The following is a 23,997-nucleotide window of genomic DNA, read 5'->3' on the forward strand; positions in this document are numbered from 1 at the left end:
GCTCATCCGCATGCACGATGCCCCACCCAAGGTACCGGCGCTGATCAGGAGGACAAGGGACGGACCTCGAGCCGTCGAACACCCCTCCTCCTCCTCCAGCCTCCCAACCACTCTTAGGCTCGTCTTTTCTCTTCCCTTTGCCTTTCTTCACTTCCTTTCTTTGTTTCTTCCATAGAAGCTCTCCTGCGTTTTCTCCTCCAACATACAACATCAGCAATCATGGCAGCGACACCCGAGCTCCCTCCCAACGTTCACGTTTCCCAGCACCCCTGCCTGCGGGCGAAGCTCTCGCAGCTGCGATCTCAATCAACACCCGCAAAGGAGGTCAAGTCGCTTGTCCACGACATTGGATTGATGGTGGCATACGAGGCCCTTGCTGCTTCTACAAAAGCGACAGATGGACCGAAAGTGCGCTTCTCCCTTGAATTGCACGTTTCCAATGTCCTTTGAGCAGTGCTGACTTGTCCCAAGGATGCTACCCCGCTAGGATTCGAGTTCACCTCGACCGAGATCTCCCCCTCCCGCCTCTGCCTGGTACCTATTCTCCGCTCGGGTCTTGGCATGGTAGAAGGTATCTAATCATTCTATTCCCTACTCTCCGTGCGATTTGTTCCGCCAGCCCGACTAACACGCCTCTCACAGCCGTCCAAACAATCCTTCCAAGCCCCGTGCCAGTGCACCACCTCGGCCTTTACCGCGAGCCCTCCACCCTCGAGCCGGTAGAGTACTACAACAACCTGCCAAACCACATCTCCGCCGATGGCAGCAACTCGGAGGCCAGTAGCATAGCCATTATCCTCGACCCTGTTATTGCGACGGGCGGAACCTGCGCCGCGGCCATCCAGACGCTGCGCGAGTGGGGTGTGCAGCGCATCATTGTCATGTCGGTCATTGGTGCGGCTGAGGGCGTGAAGCGTGCTGCGGAGGAGTGGCCCGGCGCGACGGACATTTGGATCGCGGGCGTGGACGCCGAGCTGACGCCCAACGGCATGCTGAAGCCTGGTGTGGGCGATGTCGGTGATCGGTTGTTCCTTACCATTGGAAAATAGGTTGGCGTTCTCGGTGACGATGAATCTAATCATGATCTACGTTCCTTGTTTTGGGTCACTTCATGGACGGGTCATGGCATTCATAGAGGCATCTGGGCGCTGGAGTTGAATTCAATGACAATTATTTTGGGTATTTATGAGCCCTCCTTCATGCTCAGTCCGTATGACAGTGTCGGGTTTGCCGCCATATCACATCCGCGTGTACCTTTCCTCGTCCAATAAAGTCTTCTCTCGCCAGCAATCATCGACCCAGCTGCCACCGACGATATGCGGAATTTTGCGCCGATGACTGACACCTCGTCGAAGGACCTCTGCCGCCTCTGTCATCCGATCTCCAGAACCCACCACCACAATGTGAGTGGCCTGGTCATCATCTGCATCGCCTACCAAGCGCGCACCGCCAAACATCAAGTAGTTCCTTAGCTTGAGCAGCTTCAGGTTCTCGCCGTCGCCGTCTTCGGCAGTGTCGTACAAGTGCACCACGCACTGATGGAACATTGACCCCTTCAACATGCTCATGCTATGGCCGCGCTCCTCCAGCTGATTCAAGAAATGGGATTTGTTGAAGCTTTGTGCATCCGGCTCCTTCTTCGGCATGTCCTTGAAGATTTCCCGCAGCTCATCCAAGCTGATATCTCGGGCGTAGCTGTCGCCGTACATATCCGTGTTCTGCACAGCGACTGTCTTGAGCGCCTCTGTTGCGTGCAAAAGGTGCCGTTCCTCGTACGGCAGAAGCAAGGAATCGTCGTTCTGGGAGAGACAATCCTGAATCCACCTTGGTTTGATGATATCGACGCCTCCCTCATTTTGTCCCTCCTTGACCAGGCTTGCGACCTTTACCACTTTCTTGTCCGCCAACAGTATCATCTCCGACCGTGGTGTCGCGCGTTGGGAGACCTTACCCCCATTCTCCTTTATCAATGTCTCGAGCTGGGCCTTTGTCTTCTTGAACGGCTTGAGCGATTCTGACAAGACACAAAACTCGAGCCCCTCGAACATTTTCGACTTTTGCCCCTTGAACTGTGCCGGCATGTTCTCCGTCCCGGCAATCACCACCTCGCGCTTGATGCGCTTTGTGGCACTTCGTTTACGGTTCTCGACGCTCATGGTCTTCTCCTTGGCTTCCTCCTCGACTCGCTTGCGGAGGTCCAGGAACTCTTGCACGCTAAGCCCTTCGTCCCAGTTCTTATCGGTCCTCAAGCGGCGGAATCGGGGGAAACGCAGCGTCAGGCCGAGGGCGAACTGGTCAGAGGCACCGATGCTCGCAGCCTTCGCCTCCACGATGATGGATTCACTGGGCCGGATCCAGACGTCCGGTTTTTCGTATTGACGATCACCTCCAGCAAGCTCGATGTACTCCACCGGGGGTTTCTTCGAGTCCCATGGAATCCACTTGCCGTCTGTCAGATGGCGCACTTGTGCGTAATCTTCCGCCCGAAATCCGCCGCCGACTTTGAAGAAGCTGAAGCACTTCTCGGGGTTGGCGCCGGCTTGAATGTGGTTCTCGCTCACACGAAGGCCACACATGAAGCTGGAGAGTGCGCCTCCTCTCCGACCTGAGCCGTAGTAGCCTCCAATGATGACACAATCTAGCGACTCTCCAAATTCAGACATGTACTCTGGCTTGACCTTCAACCAGTCGTCATTGCGGCTATTGAGCCTGTACATTGATCTCGGGTTCTTGAGGACCAGCCCCTCCGAAGCTTCAGCGACGACCTTACGAAGGAGGGGTTCAATCGCTTCCGATGATGTCGCAGATTCGTATTGATGGATCTCCAATCTCCTGTGGACACCTTTCACGGCCTTTTCCAGTGCTCGACGGCGATCCCGGAGAGTGTATTGTGTCAGCGGCTGGTCGTTTAACAGGACAATGTCGAAGACGCGGTAGAGTGGGCGGGGTCCAGTGTTGTTGTAGGGGTTGTTCTGCTCCGCTAGCGCAGCTGTCTTCAACGTTCCAAAAGGCATGATCTTGTCGACATCTGGGTCCCACGTAATCATCTCTCCGTCGAGGATGAGGTTTCGTACGCCAGCCGTGAAGGCATCTGCAAGGTGGCGGGTCAAGGCACCCTTCTCGTCTTTCAGGCCGCTACCGTAAAGGTAGGTATAATCCTTGGCCTTGCGAGACCAGAAGCAAAACCGCCATCCTCCTGGGACGGTGGAGTCTTCCGTCATGTGCATCTGCATGCGCTCGCCATCCAACTTCTCCTCAATCCAGAACTCAGGGTCTTCTTCGGTCGGTCGGAGGTAGTCGACCATCTTCTGGAAAGAGGATGGCATCTGAAACTGTGCAAGCTGGGGCTGGAAGCACTCCATGAGACAGACACCTGTATCATCCTGTTCAAGTCGAACCTGAGGGTCATAGAGCTCCCAGCACACGCGTCTTAGACTGGAAGACACGCTGAAAAGTGCCTCGCCGTCTGGATGCCACAGGTCGAGGAAGGTCCTCTCAGTCGCACCGACCTTCATCTGCTTGAGGACAATGCGTATCAGCCACATCAATTCCTCAGCGTTCATGCGCTCGTAGAACACTTCGAAGACTTCTAGGTTTTCGAGCTCGCCGCTTGATGCAGCGAGTTTGTCTAGCAACTCGTTGACATCGGCAATGGACAAGTCGCCGACTTCCGTCCTCATCGGTCGCTTTGACAAGACTTCAAAGCACCTGCCTGCAAAGTCACCAGCCATACGGGAGGCAGTAGTGTGACCAGGAAGTTTCCAGTGGAGAAGATTGTATCCGTCTTCCGAGTTCTTGTCGATCTTCATGAGCTTGACGAGAAGCTTCCCTATAGCATTCTCTTTCAAGCCGTAGACGCCTCGGTCGCGGTCTTTGTCAGGCAGAATCAGCCTAAGAGCCGGATAAAAGTCATTTCCCACCTCATTCCGCCATCTTGAAATGAAACGCTCGATTATGTGTCGCCTTTGTTCTTGAGGTGATAGCTTGGTAGGGCCGTGGGGCCCTTTCTTTGCACGAGGAGGACCACGACCAGCTGGCTGCTTCTTGTTCTCATTCAGAGGGTTGAAAAGACTTTTGAAGAGCTCGGAAAACCGCATCGTCTGCGCATAATTGCGGGGACGATTGGGATATCTGCGGTGGTATGAGCCTCAGATCAACAAATGCTGACAAGGCCACTCACTTATCGTCTAGTTCTTCAAGCGTCATTCCACCGACTGCATACTGTTTTTCATCTTCCTCGATTGCCGTTGCATCCGGCAATCTCTGTCGCTTCCGTTGGCTCATGATGGGTAATTTGACGCGGCGTTGGCGCGGAGGCGAGCCTGCGGTGACGAGATTGGTTGATGAAAATTGTCAAATGAATTTCATTAGTGAAATATGGTGGGTGCAGCCTGCGAAAGTAAACAGTAAGCCTATGGGGTTTGGAGAAGTATTCGTTGTGCTGGGTTCCTTCCGTCACTTATACCCGTTCTGGTTCCCCCTGAGGCTGTTGAGGTACAATTTACGGTGGATTGGTTGCCTTGGGTGATGCTGCCTAGAGTAGTTGCAACTAACTGGTGGATGTGGCCCCACTGCGTCTTAATGCATATTTAGATATTCGAGGGCTGTTTTGTTGCATTAATGGAATGACTACATCGGATTAGGAAGGTACGATTCAATATTCACACCTCGCATCCATCACTTCATTGGACAAACACACATCTAATCAGGGTGTAAAACTGAACCATATTGGCTCTGTCTTTATTAGACTTCCCTACAATCGTGATCTACATAAATCATTTCATGTCTCATTCCGTAATTACGTTGAGCGTAGCCACGACTTGGCCATCGTGCGCAACCAGATGGAATCGGATGCGCATAGGCGGGGCCGAGAAGCTGCTTAGTTGCGAGCTTGGCTGTTGACGGACGAGGTCTCGCTCACAGCCTTCTCGGCATCCCAACGCTGCTGCATGGGCTCGGTAACAGCCTCCTTCTTGGCGTTCTTGCGGCGCCACAGGAAGAAAGCGACGAGACCGAGCAGAGAAACACCAGCAACAGAGCCAACAACGGCGCCAGCGATGCCGCCAACAGAGAGGCCGGAGCTGGACTTGCTGACGGTGAAGTCAGCAGCAGTGTGGGGAGTGCTACCGCCAGAGTCGGTGGTGGTGACGTTGACGGTGGTGTCGACGTCGACATCGGGGTCGCTGACGGTGGCGTTGAAGCAGGGGATGGAAGCGGTGAAGACGTCGACGAAGGTGACGTCGGCGCAAGCGTAGAAGGTCTCGCGGTTGGCCTCGTTCTCCTCGAAGTTGGAGACATACAGCATGCGGTAAGTGGCGTTGGAACCGGCGGTAACGCCCTCAGGTGCGCTGGGGACGGTGACACAGGTGTGGCCGAGGTCGAGGCTGCCGACCTCGCTGGGGCCGAGGAAGGTCTCGAAGTCGGAGACGGACTTGGGGTCTGTGACAGATGTCAGAAAGGATCTTTGGAACATGCGCACAAGTGTGTGGTGAGGGGTGTCCTACCGTTCTCGTAAGAAACACTCAGGTGAACAGAACGAGTAGTGTCCTGGGTGACAAGGGCGAGCTTGCCGTTGACTATTGACTGCTGTGTTAGAATGGCTGACCTCCGGAGTCTCGTTGTACGGTGTCGGACATACCCAGGGGGAACGCGGTGCGAACACCGGGGCCGTTGGTGGAGCCGCAAGGAGCCGTGTTGTCGGCATCGGCGGACCACTCGCGGTCGGCGGGCCAGAGGAAGGCGGCCGGGCCCATCTTGTCATCAGCAATGACGTTGCCCAGCAGCATGCTGCCGAACAAAGCGACTGACTTGGCGGAAACCATCTTGACTGGATAAATCTTGAACAAGAACAAACTTGACAAGAGGCTGAGAAGAGGAGAGCTGTTCTCAGGCAAGGAGGAGCAAGGTTCAAGGCTCGAAGGATCACAAGATGATGTTGCGATGGGGAGTGACTTGAAGAAGCAGAATCCAAGAGAGAGGATGCGGGATATGCGGCCCTCCATATATGCTCACGCGGGCTTGACAGGAAGCTAGGCGCCCAGCCAGCCAACCGCTTCCGATGCCGAACAACGCAGAGAAGCCTCTCGGCGGGCTTATCCGCCAAGGTGACATTGGGCCGACAAAACCGGTGGAAGGCAACCAACCCCTGGCATCGATCACGACCTGGCCCTGTCCCGGTCTCTCGTTACAGCCCCACCTTCGTTGGGCCCCTCCACCAGGGAAAGTTATCTGATGAGATTGTCTGTGCGGTCCCACTAGCGGATGTGCCTGTTAGCCTGTTGGCACACATGGCACGCAGAGTTCGTCGACTCCACCAGGAGCGGAATCGCATCATATCTGATCATCTGATAAGATGGATCCCTACCACACCATTCGCCGGATGCATCAACGCTGCATCACTAGTGCCTCTCGGCGCGGTGACCGTATCCACTCCATACTGTAACGGCGTGACGGCCAGCTTCTCACTTTCGGGCTCCAGGCCCCGTTCTCGTATTTGCCCCCGGCTCTGGCAAAAATTTCTGGGTTGCTGAGTCTCGATGGTTTTGCTGAACGCGTTCAAAATGGCAACGGCCGCCGCGCGAGGTGCCAGCTATCTTACGGGCTGCTCCATATGGCCACTGGTCTTGGCAGGCACCCGTTGCCAGCAACTATTTTCTTGGATGGCGAATCAGATTTCGGCAAAATAATGAACTCGGTCTCCGAAGTCACGTCGACGCAGCATCGGCGGTAGCGCGCCAATATAAGGCCTCGGTGCTACATGGCCATCGCCTGCGAGACCGGAAATTACTTGTGATCCCGCCGGTTGCTCCATTACTCAAAACTGCTGGATGGATCTCGCTCGGTCCAGGCTTACCGAATCGCCAGCATCCGCGACGTGCAAAGCTGGACTCGTCTGACTCGGTCGATCCCTCGATCTCGCGGAGGATCGGCGCGCTTCTTTTGAGGTGGTTTCTTCATAGGAAGTTCAAACATGTGAACCTACTGGGGTTCTGTGGAGCTGCGCATTGACTGTGGTGATTGTTGTGACTCCGCTAGCCGATGTATCCGTGTGAAGTAAACCAGCTCTCTGGGAACATCATCCGCTTCGTAAGGCAGAAAAAGAAAGAAACGGAAAGGAAAGGTAAGAAAAACTCACGAATACCTGAAAAGTTGTTGTTTCCAGTGACACATACTGGACCAATATCATGCCTAGTCTATTTGTCCGATATCGTCCGACGAAATCCCTACGTTTGTCCCAAATCTGCTTGGACGAAACCAAAAGTTCCTCTCCAGCCTGTCACCTTCTTCGACGCTATCACCGCCAACCTTGGCTATGCCGCCGCCACCGCTCCGCCGAGAGGTTTCTTGGTACCAAAACTAAACCCGTCAGGGCTGGGCGTCACACCCTACGAGTCGCACTGACGGGGCTACTTACCGCGATACCCAGAATTCCTGACTATTCAACGTTTGGAAAAAAGTCTAATTCAGGCGTATAGGTTTAAATAATATTCCTCATCATCAGCTGGTCGACGTCAAGCACTGCCTGTCCCTCCAAATATCCTCAAGAAGACTGCGTCGATGAATGACACAACTCTCCGACCATCACATTGTCTTTCTCATGCTGTGTCCCATTTTACTCGTGAGGTGTGGTACCCACAGGTGGCATGTGAGCCCATCACATGGCTGGGGTGCCACTGCGGCCAAAAGTTTCCAAGAAGGATGCATGAAGATAATCGTGCCACTCTTGTAAGGTTTGGGGGTCCTAGCCCTAGACTGCATAATCTGAGGAGTTTGCTCCTTGCTACATTTGTAAAACAGGATTATCCCCCGATCTCACAAATCCTTGTAGTAAACAATGCCACCCATACGCAGATCCATTATGAGATCTGCCTACAAGATTCGCCCACAAACCTCACGTCCCTTTTTGACCAGGCTTCCGAGATGTTGAGTCGACTCGACGACTTCATCACTCCGTTACACTCGACTCTATCCCCGGTACCTTGAAAGTAAATCACGGTTCGTCAGTCCACCCGCCAAGTGTAGGCATGGTCGAAGAGTACATCCTGGGCCTAAGAGATCCAGTTTTATGCATGAGTTTGGAAATCAGTGAATACTCCCGTTTTTCGGTGCAATTCTATGGTCCTAGGTGAATTATCTCTCGTTAGGGACTGCACCGAACGAGCGGGGCTCTCGCCGATGACTAACAAGTCGCCGAGCCCAGTATTGTTGCGCTTATTAAAGTTGATATTACTAAGAACGTCACAACGCCAAGACTCAATAAATCTAGGTGAGCAGCTCAATAGCATCCTACCGGGTCCTTTTGAGGTTAGGGATCATCAAGATGTCCCAGAAGATATCAAGGATGTAGAGGCGATCCAGTTTCATACCTTAAGCGCTATCATTCTTATTAGTTATGAATCGATTATGGTGGTCAAGGTACGGAGTCGTCCACTGCCTGATCTTTCCAACGCGGTCTGTTATCAGACGTTAAATTTATCTAGAGTTGAACATTTTGGTAAAGATGGTGTTGAGAAACTAATCAGAGGACAGAGTAAACGTGCAGCGAATAAAAACCACCAAATTATACTTATAGTCCTACCACACCCAACTATACGTGATGGCCAGTTTCCCAAATCATCCACAATAGAATATGAACTGCTGTGGAAGTGCTCAGGTTATGTTTTGACGGGGAATGTGTGCTAAAGTTGCATTTATCTTACATGCGATGAAGCCAAATCCGAGTTCCTTGTTTTTCGCAACTCAAAGGTGTATTATGTAGTTGTAGTGCTCACATTCTTTCTCTCGATTTATTCCAAATTGAATTGCATCTCCAAATATCAGACTTGCAACCTCTTGTACATGTTATGGCCTCGTGATTGTAACTAAATATATCCTGCTTAGGGACGGAGTTATTAGCTTACCTTTCAAGTTACACAATAAAGTTGCCATGGTTATTATGCATACAAACTATTTCTGAGTCCTTCTTGTTAGTATTTATTCTTGTACCTTATAAATACTGCCTCAAAGTTGACGTTTTGTTCTTGTATGTAGTTAATACGTAGTTCAGGACTTACGCTAAGACAGTAATCTACTTGCCCAGTCCATCTTTAGCATCACTGTAGCATTTGCTAAGGGTCAAATCTATGTGAGTGATATGATAAAGATGTTCCGGTTGAATAACAGACTAATATGACGCTTCTTTCATTTACTAAAGAGCCTGGAGTTACCTATACCATGCATCCTTATGATGGTAGTTGGTTTCTCATTTGTATCCTCCTGGAATTTCCCGGATTCTTGTCAACACACTACCATGTCAACACCATAACAGTGCCAGAAATGAAAGCTTTGTTCGCCTTGTACTATAGTCAATAAGTTCTATTGTCTTTCTGCCTCATGATTTCCAAGCCTTTTTTGATTGGTACGTCACTTGGTCCAAGTGACTTGGATTAACGGTTCATACTTACAAAAAGTGCAGTTTGATTTATGTCGCTCAGAATTCTTATGATAATTGATAGTTTCTATGAACCCTGTCAACTTGTACTATTGCCGGCGCTTATCTGACATGAATACATACAGCTGAGAAGGATTACTCTGGGGGGAAAAAAGGCCCAAATGCGGGCCGAGAAGGGTTAGGCGCACGCTCACATAGAAAGTGCGTCGTTGTCAGATGCCCTCTTTCCTACTCGGTTAATATTATATGTAAGCAGGAATATCCCCCCCCCCCCTGTATTACCGTTGACCACACCCCAAACCGAAACTGGGACACCTTTCTCAATCCTCCTCGCCTCTATCAACTCAGCTAGCTCACCAGGTCAGGCCATCAGTTAAAAGATCCCGATATTTCATGATTAGGAGTTATGACATCACTTTCTTCAGTGCACGAATCAAAGGGGCCTCAAATGCCATCTGAGACCTCTCATTTCTCTGCTGGACCTCTTATCGGCACTCTTGCTACCTCCCTCGTTGCCTGGCTCATTATGGGAGCCCTGGCGTATGACAACGGCACAATCATCACTATCGACGCTACCGCTGCTTTCACGAAAATCCTCTTTCTCATCCTACTGAGTTCTCTCTTCTTCGCTGCCCTTGAGACTTCATACGCTTGGCCGAACAGAGTCGCTGCTATTTATACTGCCGCCATTATGGGATTCGGTGCTACGGCCTCGTACTCCATACTATCAACCGGATTGGGTAATGGCTTTCATCGCGCCTTTTGGTCACTGGGCGGGATCTTCGGTGGACTACTATTCGAAGCTTTGACTGGCGTTTTCACGACTTGTGTTTACAAGTTGGAGGCTTCAGTGAACAACGCTAGAAATGTGGTGTCAGTACCAATGGGATTACATGAGCGACAGGAATAGAGTGAAACCATTGAGTGTAGATGGAATTACATGCTTCAAATAGCAAAGAACTCAATCAAGACACATAAGAGCAACGAGGTTTAGTAGGAAAAAACCGGGTTGAGAATATTGTGATTTGATCTTTTCCAGTTGAAGACACTTAGATCTTCCTGCACTGCTATGTAAACAAATTTCAGTTTGAAGACAGGCAGTTTTTATTGTATTTCACGCTAGATAGTCCTGATCAGGGTGAAATGCCGATGATTCGAGAGAAAAGTAAAGGGGAATAAAAGAAAGTATTTGAATTCAGGTTTCTCTAAGAAAGCAGTGAAATGAGTCAGACATTCCCTTACCCCATTGAGACCTCAGCTGGCCTCAAGCTGAAGAGCGAGGCTGTGTTATTGCCAAGACTGCCATGTAACCCCGGGTTTTCGCGTGGAATAAAAGCTCATCGCCTGAAATCAATGCCAAACACCAAAGATCGGTCAATGAATGCATGATTTCCTCTAATGGAGCTATCCGAGTTTCCTCGCGATCTGCAGAAACGGAGGAGAGCCGAAGGCGATAGCCCGTCCCCGGCGGGAAAGCGGCTGCCGACAACCCACTCCACCACGAGTGACCCCGCTATCTGCAATCGCTGCCGGGGCATTCGATGGATGGATCTGGCCGCGACTCCGCCAGCGACCAAAAGTGGCAGGAACGCGGCGGATCTACCCTTTGTAGACCGAGACGCCCTTAGCCAGGCGTCCTGTCCTATCTGCCAGCTGCTCGCTCAAGTAGTTCCCAAAGGCCTCAATGGCCAGTGTTGTCGGCTCGTCGCATTGTCGTCATCGCTCGCAATCGCCGGCCGCAACGTACCCGCCGGCGAACGGACGGAGCACTCTGACTGCACGGTGCTGTTCCCTGTACTTGAAGCCAAGTTCGCCGATAAGACAGCCAAGTCACGCATCGCACAGGATTGGTATGAGGCCGGGTGTTTGGCCCTCGTGAGGGATGAAGACAAGAAGCATCTGCTCGACACCGGACCGAGACAGATTTCGAAAGCAGTCAACTTTGAGCTGATTGAAGGCTGGTTGAAGCATTGCACAACGCAACATCACGATGCCTGCAAGAACACCGGTGGCGGTAGCAGCGACATACGGGGGCTACGGGTCATCGACTGCTACTCAAGGAGGACGATTGAGGCGCCTGCGGATTGCAAGTACTTTGCTCTGTCGTACGTCTGGGGAAGCCCCGCAACTGCTCAATCGCAGAGAGAGAATGGCGATTCAATAAAAGCCGAAGCCAAATTTCCTCCAGTGGTCATTGACGCTATCCACGTAACTCTTTCTCTTGGTGAGCGGTACTTGTGGGTAGACCAATTGGTAAGGAGTGGCTGATGCCCCAGGTCTTATGATACAAAGATCAAGTTTTCTGACCGCCAGGATGGGACAGTGTATTGACCAGAACGATGGTCCGACAAAAGCAGCCCAAATCGCCCAGATGTATGAGATCTATTCCTACGCTCACCTGACACTGGTGGCAGCGGCTGGTGAAGACGCCTCTTATGGGCTGCCGGGGGTTAGGAAGAAGTATCGGCATCCCCAGGGGCGGTTCTCTGTCGACAACGTCACCATTACCCGGGTGTTTCCGCATACGTCAGCCGAACTTTCTGCGTCAACGTGGGCGAAACGTGGCTGGACCTACCAGGAGGGCTATCTGTCTCCCAGACGATTGATATTCACCGACTACCAGGTTTCGTACCTCTGTAACGTCATGTACTGCGCAGAGGCAGTGAGAAAGCTGCAACCCCTCTCCAGACTCGAACAGAATGCCGAAATTTCTAGCTTCCTAGAGATGATACCTAGTTCTTCTACATATAACAAAACCTCCACGAATAATAAATGGGAGCACCTAAAGCAAAAGCAGCTGGTGAATTACACGAAGCGTAGGCTGACCAAGGATTCGGATTCTCTCAACGCGGTTCTCGGGTTGTTTCGCGCGTTGGAGCCAACTGACATTCGACATCTTCATGGAATACCTATACGCAGAATTTCGCAACCGGCGGCGGCCTCTGGGTTTGAGTTCTCCATTGCATGGTATCACGAAGCGCTCGGTATTCGGCGACAGAAGTTCCCCAGCTGGAGTTGGTCGGGATGGGAAGGAGGCATCCGTATGAACGAGCCTGATATCCGCGTCTCGGACGAATGCGAGATTGAGCTAGTAGGAGAAGATGGCCACGTCATTTCGTTGCAAAAATGGTTCTGCCAAGAAATGAAAATCCCGAGCTTATCGAGTCCAAACGCTCCTCGGGTGCTTCGCATCACTGCCATGGCAGTCCAGATCAGCCTTGAAGAGAAGAGCTGGGACGACCTGGACGAGAGTCGCAGCCAAATGAGTCAACTGGCAGGCATGAGCTTTATGAATGGAATCCATGCAGTACTTCCTATTCGCGAAGATGTCACGGCCATGACCTATGCCTATTTGGACGAGGAGGTACCACTGGATTGCAAAGTATTGGGGCTCATTCTTAGACCAAAGTGCCCAATACCGTACACCAAACGGAGACATACCATTCTCCTCTTAAAGTCTGACGGGGAGTATCATCAGCGGATCGGCCTTGTTAGAGTTCCGAGTTGGCATAAAACACGTGCCGCTGCGGTTGGAGACTTTGACCCCCAGATCGTTTATGTGAACAGCGAAGGTATGCCACTGGAGGAGCTTACAAGCGGCGGCACACCTCCTCTTTGGTTACAAGGGGCTGTTAAAAGGACAGTTACAATTTCTTGATTGAACCTTTCGTAGATTTAGTGCCGTATAAATAAGTCAATCTTGGCCATCTCAAGCCAACATGGGGTACAAGACACACAGTTCCAGGCCAGGAGGTCGCGGTACCAAAGCCAGTGGATTAGTGTCGTAGGCAGCATGGCGTGGAGGATCCAAAATGGCAGACCCATATTGGCCTTTATGCCTTGTCACACTTCTTGTACATCCCCAGGATCTACCAGAAATACAACGGTATACGGAAACAAATCTGCAAGTCTTTTTAAACATACGCCATTCCTCAGCATTGAATGCTTGATAGTAAGTAATAAAACTTTTCTTTTCCTACCACACTGCTTACAAATGCTTACCCACGTCACAGCTCAGATCTCTCATTCGGGGCCCCTGGCTTTGAAGCTTGCCCCGGAGTGCATTCGCCAAATTGGGGAAGATTTCCAACCGGGTCTGAGCTTCTCTCAGAGGACCTTGCCGCCAGTAGGAGTAGCCTGTCCAATTCTTGGCCGAGCTTTTCGTAGCTGACCGTTGTTGTGAGCCAGTGCTGGTTTGTCACATTCTCGTCAAATACCCAGACATTGCATCCGTTGCAGCCGCCCTCATTATCAAGGGTGATGGTATTGTATCCATGGTCGTTTCCGTATTTGAAATACCCACCAAGGCCCCCAATAGCATAGAGAACAGCTATGGGATCGAACGACCATCGCGGTTGATAATAAGAGTACAGGATGTATGCTGCTCGTACGGGGTCAGTTTTTGGTCCATCCGCCATGAGTGGCCCGCCTGAGTAGACTGAGCCTCCAAGCTTGAATCCGACGTAGACGACCGGACCCTTCCAGTTGTGAATCACTTGTGCCGTTGTGCATGGGTTGTCACCCCAGAAGTTGAACTCGAAACCGTTGGGATAGTCCCCGCCCATGACAACGAGCTCCTTCACCTTGGCTTTGACCAAATCAGGGCCATCGAGGCTAGAATAAGCGTCGGCAGTTGAGTTGAGAAGGCCCGAAAGATTGTGCAAGAAGCCGATAGAAGCTATTGTCACAGATCCATCGTCGGCTTCAGCAAGCAGCTTGCGGTAAAGCTTGACGGGGTCCCAGGCTTCTTCGGCATCGGATAGGGTCTTTGGCCAGTGGGTTGCAAGCTTGCTGGCAAACTCTCCGAGGCGCTTGCCCCAGTTGTCAAAGAAGGGTACATCGTTCAGCGGACGGCGAGCACCGACTGGGACGTGTGAATGACCATAGTGGCTGAGGATGGCCGACGTAGCCAGGACTGAATATGATGACTGGGAGTTGATGTTAACTCCCAGCAGGTTGACGTCTGCCGAAGTTGACGCGAGAAGGAGTGCACCAGCATCGCTATTGTTTTGTTAGCAGAAATTCTACCTTCATTAAACTGACAACGGTCAAAAGAGTCGCTTACTCACTCGCAGTCGCTAAACAAGTCAGTGTCGATAATCAAGTTCTTCCGGGCCGATGTGATGGCGAAAAGAGGAAATGCCACCCAAAACCATATCGCCGCGCTTAGCATGGTGAGTGAATGTTCCTTGTTTACCTAGCGAATTGACTCCAGATGCCAATGTCTCGGCAAAAGGGATCTTCTGGCTTGTTTTTCTGTTTCTCATACTCTTCATCTTCTCGTTGGTGAGCGGAAAGATAACGCGGGGGCGATTATCAGGATAATTGCAGACAGCTGGCTACGCAATCACCCAGGTGGCGGCACGTGTGGTACCCTTATGTTCTAGCGGCTCCATTCGTGTGCGCACCTTAAGTGACCAACCCCACTAATGGCCGCTGTGGAACTGGGGTTGGGGGCCTCAAGGCGGGACGGAACCCTGCAGACTCGGCTCGGCAGCGCTGTCTCAACCCATGGTGAGCCTGTCCTTCGGCTAGCATCTCGAACACTCTTACAACATTAGCCCACCACCACACCATGTCTGAGTGCACACCATGCCGCTAGCCAGTCTTTCCGTTTTTATTCAGCGTAAAGACTGCTCTCTTCGGCTCCGTTAAGTGACAAGGGAGAGACGCAGTTGGACGCCTGCATTCCACCGAGAAACGACCCTGTGAACAGTCAGCAGACCACCAATCCAGTACTGTCGATGACGCAGGAGGCAACGCTCCCCCTCAATCACGGTCCAGGGATGTGAAAACCAGCTGGCACAGATCGGATGAGACAAAGCGCATATTTGAAGCCAATAGGGAGATCCCCCACACGCGGGATCCCTCCCTCCCCTCTCCATTGCTGCAATGCTACAGATAATAGAGTGCAGATCGGCATGTCTTCCGGCCGTTGCACGGTCAGCAAGGCCAATCATGGCCACATCGATCACTGACCGGGCGGATTGCGCCATTCTTGCTGGGTACGACGTGAAAAGCTGAGCTGTCTGGGGAACTTTCGAGGGTTACACACAGACAGAGCTATAGACAACGTCGGTCGCGAGGTCTATTTCATGGCGCTGATCTCCCGTCCTTCAACTTCGTTAAATATCCGAGAACGGCAAGCTAGTCTAGTCTAGAGACTGCTCGAACGTTTCCGCAGATCGTGTTTCCCCGACCGGTACAAAGCTTTGACAGCATGGGCACCGACATAGACATCGTGGGAAAGGAGGAAGGGGCGCGAAAGGTCGATTCGCCTCCAATCGCTGGTCGCAATGGTAACCTCGACAACCACGGCATTTATGATGAAACTATCATCCCAACGGGCGCCTTGGACCCAGTCTACGAGGCCAAGGCACGAGTCCTCAACCATGCTGTAGGTGGCACCCCGCCTCTATATCGGTTTTACATGGACCCAGACGTGTGGAACGATTACTAACTTCAGCCTCCAGATACAAGATATCGGTATGGGATGGTACCAGTGGCAGCTATTCATCGTAGTCGGATTTGGCTGGGCAAGCGACAACCTCTGGCCTATCGTGACTTCGCTCATCTTCACCCCGATCACCAATGAGTTTGGCCCTTCTCGCCCGCCTCTTCTGACGTTATCCCAGAACATCGGTCTGCTAGCAGGCGCCGTTTTCTGGGGGTTTGGCTGTGATCTCTTCGGGAGAAAGGTGGCGTTCAACTTGACTCTGGGCCTCACTGCGTTCTGGGGGATGGTTGCAGCCGGTGCTCCCAATTTTGCTGGAATCGGAATCTTTGCAGCCTTCTGGTCGTTCGGTGTTGGAGGTAACTTGCCAGTCGATTCGGCCATATTTCTCGAGTTCCTCCCCGGTACACATCAATACTTATTGACAGTCCTATCGATTGACTGGGCCATCGCTCAAGTCATAGCAACCTTGATCGCATGGCCACTTCTCGGCAACCTCACTTGCCAGGAAGGCGCAACTTGTACCAAAGCCGACAACATGGGATGGCGATACTTCATGATTACTGTGGGCGGTTTGACCCTGCTGATGTTCCTCATTCGGTTCCTTCTCTTCACCATCTATGAGTCGCCAAAGTACCTTATGGGCAAGGGCCGCGACGAAGATGCTGTCCGAATCGTCCACGAAGTTGCGAGACGGAATGGCAAGACCACCTCCCTGTCGATTGAGGATCTCAGGGCGTGCGAGCCAGAAGGGTATGTGGCGCGCACCAACGCTGCAGAGGCAGTCAAGAGGAACCTGTCGAAGCTCGACCTCAGCCGTGTTCGTGTCTTGTTCTCTACACGCCGCCTCGCACTAAGCACCGGCACGATCATGGCCATATGGGGACTCATCGGCCTCGGTTACCCCCTTTACAACGCTTTCATACCGTACATCCAGGCCACACGAGGCGCGGAGCTCGGCGACGGAAGCACTTATTTGACCTACCGTAACAGCCTGATTATCGCTGTCCTGGGCGTCCCCGGTGCGTTGCTTGGCGGCTGGCTGGTAGAAGTGCCGAAGCTGGGACGCAAAGGCACACTTGCCATCAGCACCGTACTGACGGGGGTATTTCTCTACTGCTCGACAACGGCGCTTACTAGCAACGCGCTTCTTGGATGGAACTGCGCCTTCAACTTTTGCAGCAACGTCATGTACGCCGTCCTCTACGGGTTCACGCCGGAGCTCTTCCCCACCCCACAGCGCGGAACAGGCAACGCGCTCACGGCGACATGCAATCGCATTTTCGGAATCATGGCGGTGAGAACTCGTTTTCCATGTATACTCGCGAGAGAATTACTAATAGATGGTCATAGCCTATTGTCGCCATGTTCGCCAATCTTAAGACGGCCGCGCCGGTGTACACCAGTGGTGCTCTATTCATCGCTGCTGGATTATTGGTGCTAATATTGCCGTTCGAGTCTAGAGGGAAAGCAGCTTTGTGAGGTTGAGACAATACTCAATCGGCTCTGTATTTCAAAGACCTAGTTAGTTCAAAGCCCATACGAAATAATACCATCATGGCCAGCATCTAGCATGATTCGCGAGCCATGCCGCTCAAGAGTTACTCTCAAACATCCACGCGTGCTCCGGTCGCCGGCCTTCCCAGAGATTACCAGCAGTAGTTAACGTCATCAACAACCGGCCCGGGTGTCGGGCACTGCCCGCGGCGACGGACAGCTTGCGTATCTCTCGATCCATTCGTAGCATAGCCAGTTCTTGGCGAGCGCGGTCGGGCGCCTCGAGTCCCGACCATCGGCAGTTCAATTGCAATCCGTGGGTCCGTTGACGCTCATTCGGGGGATTCCATACGTCAATGGCAGATGAGATATTTCGCAACGGGTCCCAAAGCCTTGGCGACATGGCCTCCGTTATCTGGCCCATGGGGTGCCCCCCGCTTTCCCCTCACCTCCTCTACTGAACTGCCTTATCCAGTTTCGTTGCCAATTTCGATACCATTTCAACGGGGCGTTTGAACGCGACTTTGCTGACCTTCGCGGTCGCTTGTTATCGGCTTTTGCAGCGATGTTGCTGGTATTACCGATTGCAAGGTAGCAGATGAGATCAGCCAAGGCTTTTGCCATGCCAGGAACAAACTCCGACCATGAGTTCGCGAGCCATTTTACGACACCCGGGTGGGTTACAATGCCACGGCGGGGAAGGGTATAAAGTTTGAAAAAGACTTTGGCGCCCACTGCTCTCCTAACTCAATGACAAGGTTCCAGTGCGGCTCTGTTCTGGCACTCAAGAAGGAAATTCGGCAGACCTCGCAGGTTGACCAACATCATGGTTACCACATCTCGTTTGGGCCTGCTCGGCTTCTCACTCCTGGCGTCTGTTGAGGCGGCCAAATATGGCTACAACCATGTCACTGTCCGCAAGGACAGCGCTATTGTGGCTGCCAATTTCAAGGATATCGAGGGCGTCGACTTGCTCTCGCCTGCGTTCCTGACCCCGGACACAATACCCGCGGCCTTCTCTGAAGGCACAAAGGGACCAACGGATGACGATACCCTTGGTAAGCTCGAAATGAAATCCTTTCCAAAGATAATTGCTGACATTTCAAAGACGCCTTTGTCCAAGGTCTGGCGGACAAGAATGATTGGTTGACCTACCACAAGGCGAACTTCACTTCCGAGGAGGGCCGCCCGTTCCCCTACCTGCGCCTGTCGTCCACCAAGAAGACTCGCAGGGTGTCGAACTCGACCGAGAAGGTCCGCGTCTGGCTCCAAGGCGCCGTGCACGGCAACGAGCCCGCCGGCGACCAGTCCATGCTGGCCCTTCTCGGAGCCCTGGATGCGAACCAGACCTGGACCGCCTCGCTGCTGGAGAAGCTGGACATTTTGGTGCTCCCGCGCTACAACCCCGACGGCGTCTTCTACTTCCAGCGCACCCTGGCCACCAACTACGACCCGAACCGCGACCACGTCAAGCTCGCCCGCAAGCAGACTCGCGACATCAAGTCGCTCTTTGGCGAGTTCAGCCCGCACGTCGCCGTCGACATGCACGAGTACAGCGCCACCTCCCGCTACGGAAGCTACTACCATGCCGCCGACGGCCTCTTCTCCGCCGCGAAGAACCTCAACATCCACCCGGACATCCGCGCCCTCTCGGAGGACCTGTTCGCCAAGAACATCGGCGCGGCCATGGAGTCCAGGGGCCTGCGCTGGGAGCCCTACGTGACGGGTTCCACCAGCACGAACCCAGAGTTCAAGCCGACGTTTGCCGAGGCCGGCTCGGACGCCAAGATCGGCCGCAACGGCATGGGCCTCACGCAGTGCGTCACCTTCCTCATTGAGATGCGCGGCATCTTCCTCGCCGACCAGGCGTTCCAGCGCCGCACCGTCGCCGGCCTGACCATGGCCACGAGCGTCCTCCAGAGCGCCGCCGACAACGCCGAGAAGGTGTACACGACCATCGAGTCCTCCATCGCCGACTTCAAGTCGTCCGACGCCGACATAGTCGTCACCGACTCGTCGACCCTCGTCGACCGCACCTACACCATGGTCAACATCAACAACGGCTCCGTCGTCCAGGTGCCCATCAACTTCCTCTCCACCACGCCCGTGACGGCGAACCTCACCCGCGCCCGCCCGGAGGCCTACCTCATCCCCGTCGCGTGGGCGGACCTCGCCGAGCGCCTGCGCGTGTCCGGCCTGGAGGTGCAGACGCTGAGCGCGCCGTACAAGGGCGCCGTCGAGGCCTTCAACATCACCTCCGCCGCGCTCGAGTCCGGGTACTACGAGGGCGCCGTGCTCGGCACCGTCGCCACGGCGGCCTTCACCAAGGAGGTCGAGCTGCCCGCCGGCAGCTTCCTCGTGAGCACGAGGCAGAAGAACGCCGCGCTCGCGTTTGTGGCGCTGGAGCCCGAGAACATTGACTCGTACGCCAGCTTCAACATCGTGCCCGTCGAGCGGGGTGACGAGTACCCCATCTACAGAGTCTTGGCTTGAGCCGGGCATAAATTCAGTGGTGATATAGAATGCTAACTTAATGCATCTAATACAAATACATGAGACATACATGCCGCTATTCTTTTTCTTTTTCTCGTGCAATGTTCTTTGTGATAACTGATGATACTACGACGTGAGGCATGTCATAGCGCGTCACGCGTTGATGCGGCGCCTCCACTCGACGCCCTCGACGTCTTCCCGTCCCGTCATGAACCGGATGCCGTTCCTGAAAATGACGGCCAGGACCTCCATCTCCTCCTCGTCGCGGGGCCCGTAGACCATGACATACGAGTCGGCGACGTGGAACCGGTTCGCGAACAGCGACGTTTGCGGCAGGGCGAGGCGGTGCCGCTCGGCCCAGCCCCTTTCGATGGCGACTTTGGCGTCGGCGGGGGAGAGGTACATGTGCACGGAAAGGTCGCCGTGGTGGTGGGCTATTTCGCCACGGGCTGTGAGGGCGGTCTGGGGGACGGATGTAGTGCTGGTGGTGGTAGTAGTGGCGGCGGGAGGGGTGAGTAGGTTTTGGGAGACGAATAGGGCCGGGTTGTTGCGTTCGTAGATGGATAGCTTAGATTCCAGGAGAGACGGGTTTTGGGCCACGGCGTTTGCAAAGAGGTTTTGGATGAACTGCTTCATGTCAGCTCACTGGCGGGCTCGGCTCGGCGACGTGAATGAAGGAAGCAAGAACGTGATTTTGCTTCTTTCTTCTTGTCCTTCTCTCTCTTCGGTTTACTTGACATGGTATTTGGGACAACACAAGCACGAGGACGGGGAGAGGCAGGCTGGGGTGAGTGTGTGAAAAGACGTACCTCTCTCATCCGCTCCGGCGCCTGTTGACTCAGCTGGCGATGCGGCACGATCCCGCCCAACACCGCCCTCTCGCCCTTTCTCTGGGGAATGTTGCCGATCTCCTCATGGTACCCGTCTTCCGGGTAGTCGCCGGTCCAGGTCGCGGAGGCCTTGGAGAGGGCGAAGGGGCGGATGCCGAGGGTGACGAGGAGCCATCCGGCGAAGTTGTGGGGCACGCCGCCGGGGCCGAGGGCAATGTAGGCGCGGTAATCACGGAAGGCCCAGACTAGCAGGGTCGTGGTTACGGCGGCGGTGACGGAGGCGAGGAGGGGGCGGCGGGTCAGCGGAGTGAAGGTGGCGAGGGCTTGGGACGCCATTGAGGATGGAAACGATGAGTGTAGAATTGAGGTTTGCGCAGGGCTTTGCAAATGAGAGAGATATAGCTCAACTGAGGTTAAAGTGAGGTTGAATGAAGGTCGGATGGAATGAGAGGGGCCGATTGGTGCTGGTTGCGGAGGTTTTGGGGGCGGACCGGGGATGCGGGGGTTAGTCATACTAGACCTCGAACGGGGCCGCGCTTGGGGATCTGCGCCGGTGGTCCGAGGCCGATCTGGCGATGATGGCAGGTCTGCTTTCATTTTCATGCGCACGCCTGTCTTGCAAACGCCGGTCGTGGAAGAGACGTATACTGGCTCGCTGATGCCTCCTATTCTCGAGGATATCTCGGGAGTGGGACCAAAGTTCCAGTGGTTTGGCTGTATGGCTGTATCCTATGGTTGCCGTTGTTTCGTCGTTGCTGTGTCCCATCTAACTACGAAGGCTAATTTTAGATTCAAAAACGGCATGTAAATCCGGATTAAAGGTTGCGAATGCGCATACAAAATGAAGAGTAAAGAAAAGTACGGCTGAGCCGCAGTAATACAAAGATAGGATAGGAATGTTCATCAAGTAAGCAAAGAGGCCAGTACCTCGGTGAGAGGCGCGCAGGTCACATACTCACAGCGGCTACCAGTACAGCGCCAGATCTCAAAGGTTATCCCTCCCTTTAACCTTCACAGCAAACCGTCTCGCCCTTTTCGCGGATCATTAGAACCGAGTCGTCACTGTGGGAGCGGTAGATCTGGAGACGAATCTTGGATCGTCGCCTTGAACATATTATTGATATTTTCCTTTCCCCACACATGTGTCCGAGCCCATATTCCCTTTTGAAAATCAGACGATGAACACTCTTGTTTTCTTTGATGGCTGTAAAGGAAAGATAGGGAGAAAAACAAGGAGTCTTTGATCTGCGACTTGGTTGTGTCGCCCACAATGCTTCAATGATCACGAAACAATAGCCCAGGCAAAGTACGAGAATACCAGAGATGGTTCAGAACAAAGTCCGCTTTCACGACCGCGTCAACATAGCTGCAATCTCGTCATCTTTATTAATGGGAAAGCTACCGGTCACGAAACCGCCGACTTAGACGGATCTAGATGCCCCTTATTGACAGGATAAACGGACAGCAGTAACACCACGAGATTCAAAGGTTGCAAACCATAGCCATTCGCAAGTGTCTCTTCTAAGCGTATGAAGTAACAATAAGTCCACTGAAACCACCAAAACTAGTCTTGATTGAAAAAGAGCCTACATCTTCATTCTGCAATATCCGCTCACCTCGGCCAAAAGATGGGCTCCTTCAAGAGCATGACCCGCCGCCTGACCGAGACCCTCATCCAGCCCTTTGCCCAGCCAGCCCCTTACACCCTCCCGGACCGCATACCTCCCCCCTCGGTCCCCTCCGCAGAGCAGAAGGCCCCTGGTCAAAACATCCCGGCCGCCGCAGACTACGACAAGATCCGGTCCAAGTACGTCCGCTGGGAGAAGCTGCCCAACGGCGAGTGGTCCGCCGACTGGAACCACGTCAACGCGCCGAGGGCGGACAATGTCCGCAGCATGCTGGGCTGGTACACCCTCACGGGCGCGTACCGGTTCCCCGAGGTGGTGCACGTCGACCTGATGGGCCGGGGCCGGACCAACTACTTCTTCCTCGTCAACTTTGAGCCGCACCACCGGCCCGGGCGGGTGCCGCAGCAGGTCGTGCTCCGGCTCTGCCTCCCCGTGTGCCCGTACGTGAAGCTCGAGAGCGAGGTCGCAACGACGGTGTGGGCCGCCCGCGTCTCCGCCGCGGTCCCCCGGATCGTCGTCTTCGACCCCTCGGGCCGGAACCCGCTCGGGCTGGAGTGGCTGATGATGGAGCCCGCCCCAGGCTTCCCGCTGCAGGAGCTGTTCCTCGAGGGGTCGACGCTGACCACGGGGCTGGAGGGGTTCATGTGGCCCCGCGCGGCGCCCAAGTTCACGCACCAGGCGATGCTGGACGTTGGCAGGCAGCTGTGCGACTTTGTCGAGCGGACCAAGACCACCGCCCCGGGCGTCCCGGCGAACGAGGTCTTGATCGGCAGCTTGCGGATCGACTGGGCGACTGGCAAGATCTACACCGGCCCCGTCGTCTCTCCTCACTTTTACAGCGCTGACAGGTTGTTTCACGAGCATGCTAACAATGGGCCGTTTGAATCGATCGAGGCGTACCTCCTTGAATACATCGCCATCTGGTACCGGGAGAATCTGGACGACGAGGCAATGCTGCGGCGGCTCGAGGACCTCACGACGGTGATCAAGGACATGATGAAGCAGGTCGAGGCCTTGCCGGAGGACTATTGGCCGTTGCCGGACAACGGCGGCGAAGGTAGGATGCACGGGTGGCCGGTCACTGTATCTCACGCGGACCTCCACGCCGGTAACGTACTCGTTGACGAGCATGGTAAGTTAGCCTCCATTATGGGATGGGAAAACGCGGTGCTCATGCCGGTCCCCTTGCGTGATGTGGTTACCACTCTAGACGAAGCTTTCCAAAGATTTGGACTTGGAGACATTATCGACCCTTATCAGGTCGGCGTAGGAGAAACTCTTTCCGTCAAAGTGCCCCTCGCGGGCAAACCCCAGTCGTCTGAATTCCCATGCAAGGAAGTATCCAGTGTCATGGAACGGACGATGAGGTGCAGGACGGCGAAAGAGGCCGTGGTGAGGGCATTGAAGGAGGTGTGCGAGAATGTAGCGTTGCGGAGGGACGAAGAAACCCGATGGATTAGGCAAGCTGGGCAAGAGTTATGTGATTTAGGGTACAGGGAGAAAGAGTAGATAACTTCCTAGAGTATAATTGTTTCATCGGTAACGTGTCTCTTCCAATTCGGAAATAAAATTGCCGTAACTGCTCGAAAGATATTCATAAAGTACCCAATAACAGCATAATGATCCTCAGCCGCGCCGTAAGGGTGCAGTGGGAGTGACCAGGAC

At 53.7% G+C, this 23,997-nt stretch overlaps 8 protein-coding genes across 8 annotated transcripts; 4 read left to right on the top strand and 4 right to left on the bottom strand.

Moving 5' to 3' along the window:
- Positions 1 to 219: 219 nt before the first annotated feature.
- Positions 220 to 1,049, top strand: EsH8_IV_000245 (uracil phosphoribosyltransferase; the record flags this gene model as incomplete). Its single annotated transcript, XM_083265135.1, has 3 exons — positions 220 to 408; positions 472 to 571; positions 643 to 1,049. The coding sequence occupies 3 exons, from the start codon at positions 220 to 222 to the stop codon at positions 1,047 to 1,049; spliced, it is 696 nt and encodes a 231-aa protein (XP_083124030.1).
- A 189-nt stretch (positions 1,050 to 1,238) lies between these two features.
- EsH8_IV_000246 (uncharacterized protein) lies at positions 1,239 to 4,284 on the bottom strand (the record flags this gene model as incomplete). Its single annotated transcript, XM_083265136.1, has 2 exons — positions 1,239 to 4,131; positions 4,181 to 4,284. The coding sequence occupies 2 exons, from the start codon at positions 4,282 to 4,284 to the stop codon at positions 1,239 to 1,241; spliced, it is 2,997 nt and encodes a 998-aa protein (XP_083124031.1).
- Positions 4,285 to 4,879: 595 nt separating this feature from the next.
- Positions 4,880 to 5,822, bottom strand: EsH8_IV_000247 (uncharacterized protein; the record flags this gene model as incomplete). Its single annotated transcript, XM_083265137.1, has 3 exons — positions 4,880 to 5,439; positions 5,505 to 5,576; positions 5,639 to 5,822. The coding sequence occupies 3 exons, from the start codon at positions 5,820 to 5,822 to the stop codon at positions 4,880 to 4,882; spliced, it is 816 nt and encodes a 271-aa protein (XP_083124032.1).
- Positions 5,823 to 12,587: 6,765 nt separating this feature from the next.
- EsH8_IV_000248 (uncharacterized protein) lies at positions 12,588 to 14,603 on the bottom strand (the record flags this gene model as incomplete). Its single annotated transcript, XM_083265138.1, has 5 exons — positions 12,588 to 12,800; positions 12,872 to 12,888; positions 13,433 to 13,597; positions 13,734 to 14,431; positions 14,500 to 14,603. The coding sequence occupies 5 exons, from the start codon at positions 14,601 to 14,603 to the stop codon at positions 12,588 to 12,590; spliced, it is 1,197 nt and encodes a 398-aa protein (XP_083124033.1).
- A 1,047-nt stretch (positions 14,604 to 15,650) lies between these two features.
- On the top strand, positions 15,651 to 17,366 carry EsH8_IV_000249 (major facilitator superfamily domain-containing protein; the record flags this gene model as incomplete). Its single annotated transcript, XM_083265139.1, has 3 exons — positions 15,651 to 15,827; positions 15,904 to 17,181; positions 17,238 to 17,366. The coding sequence occupies 3 exons, from the start codon at positions 15,651 to 15,653 to the stop codon at positions 17,364 to 17,366; spliced, it is 1,584 nt and encodes a 527-aa protein (XP_083124034.1).
- An 841-nt stretch (positions 17,367 to 18,207) lies between these two features.
- On the top strand, positions 18,208 to 19,874 carry EsH8_IV_000250 (M14 family metallopeptidase; the record flags this gene model as incomplete). Its single annotated transcript, XM_083265140.1, has 2 exons — positions 18,208 to 18,439; positions 18,490 to 19,874. The coding sequence occupies 2 exons, from the start codon at positions 18,208 to 18,210 to the stop codon at positions 19,872 to 19,874; spliced, it is 1,617 nt and encodes a 538-aa protein (XP_083124035.1).
- Positions 19,875 to 20,027: 153 nt separating this feature from the next.
- On the bottom strand, positions 20,028 to 21,040 carry EsH8_IV_000251 (uncharacterized protein; the record flags this gene model as incomplete). The annotated part of the gene is made up of 2 exons (XM_083265141.1): positions 20,028 to 20,501; positions 20,684 to 21,040. 2 exons carry the CDS (start codon positions 21,038 to 21,040, stop codon positions 20,028 to 20,030), a joined length of 831 nt encoding a protein of 276 aa, XP_083124036.1.
- Positions 21,041 to 22,332: 1,292 nt separating this feature from the next.
- On the top strand, positions 22,333 to 23,841 carry EsH8_IV_000252 (uncharacterized protein; the record flags this gene model as incomplete). Its single annotated transcript, XM_083265142.1, has 1 exon — positions 22,333 to 23,841. One exon carries the CDS (start codon positions 22,333 to 22,335, stop codon positions 23,839 to 23,841), a length of 1,509 nt encoding a protein of 502 aa, XP_083124037.1.
- Between the last annotated feature and the right edge of the window lie 156 nt (positions 23,842 to 23,997).

This window comes from Colletotrichum jinshuiense, chromosome 4, assembly GCF_051148585.1.
Source record: "Colletotrichum jinshuiense chromosome 4, complete sequence".
Classification (NCBI taxonomy): domain Eukaryota; kingdom Fungi; phylum Ascomycota; class Sordariomycetes; order Glomerellales; family Glomerellaceae; genus Colletotrichum; species Colletotrichum jinshuiense.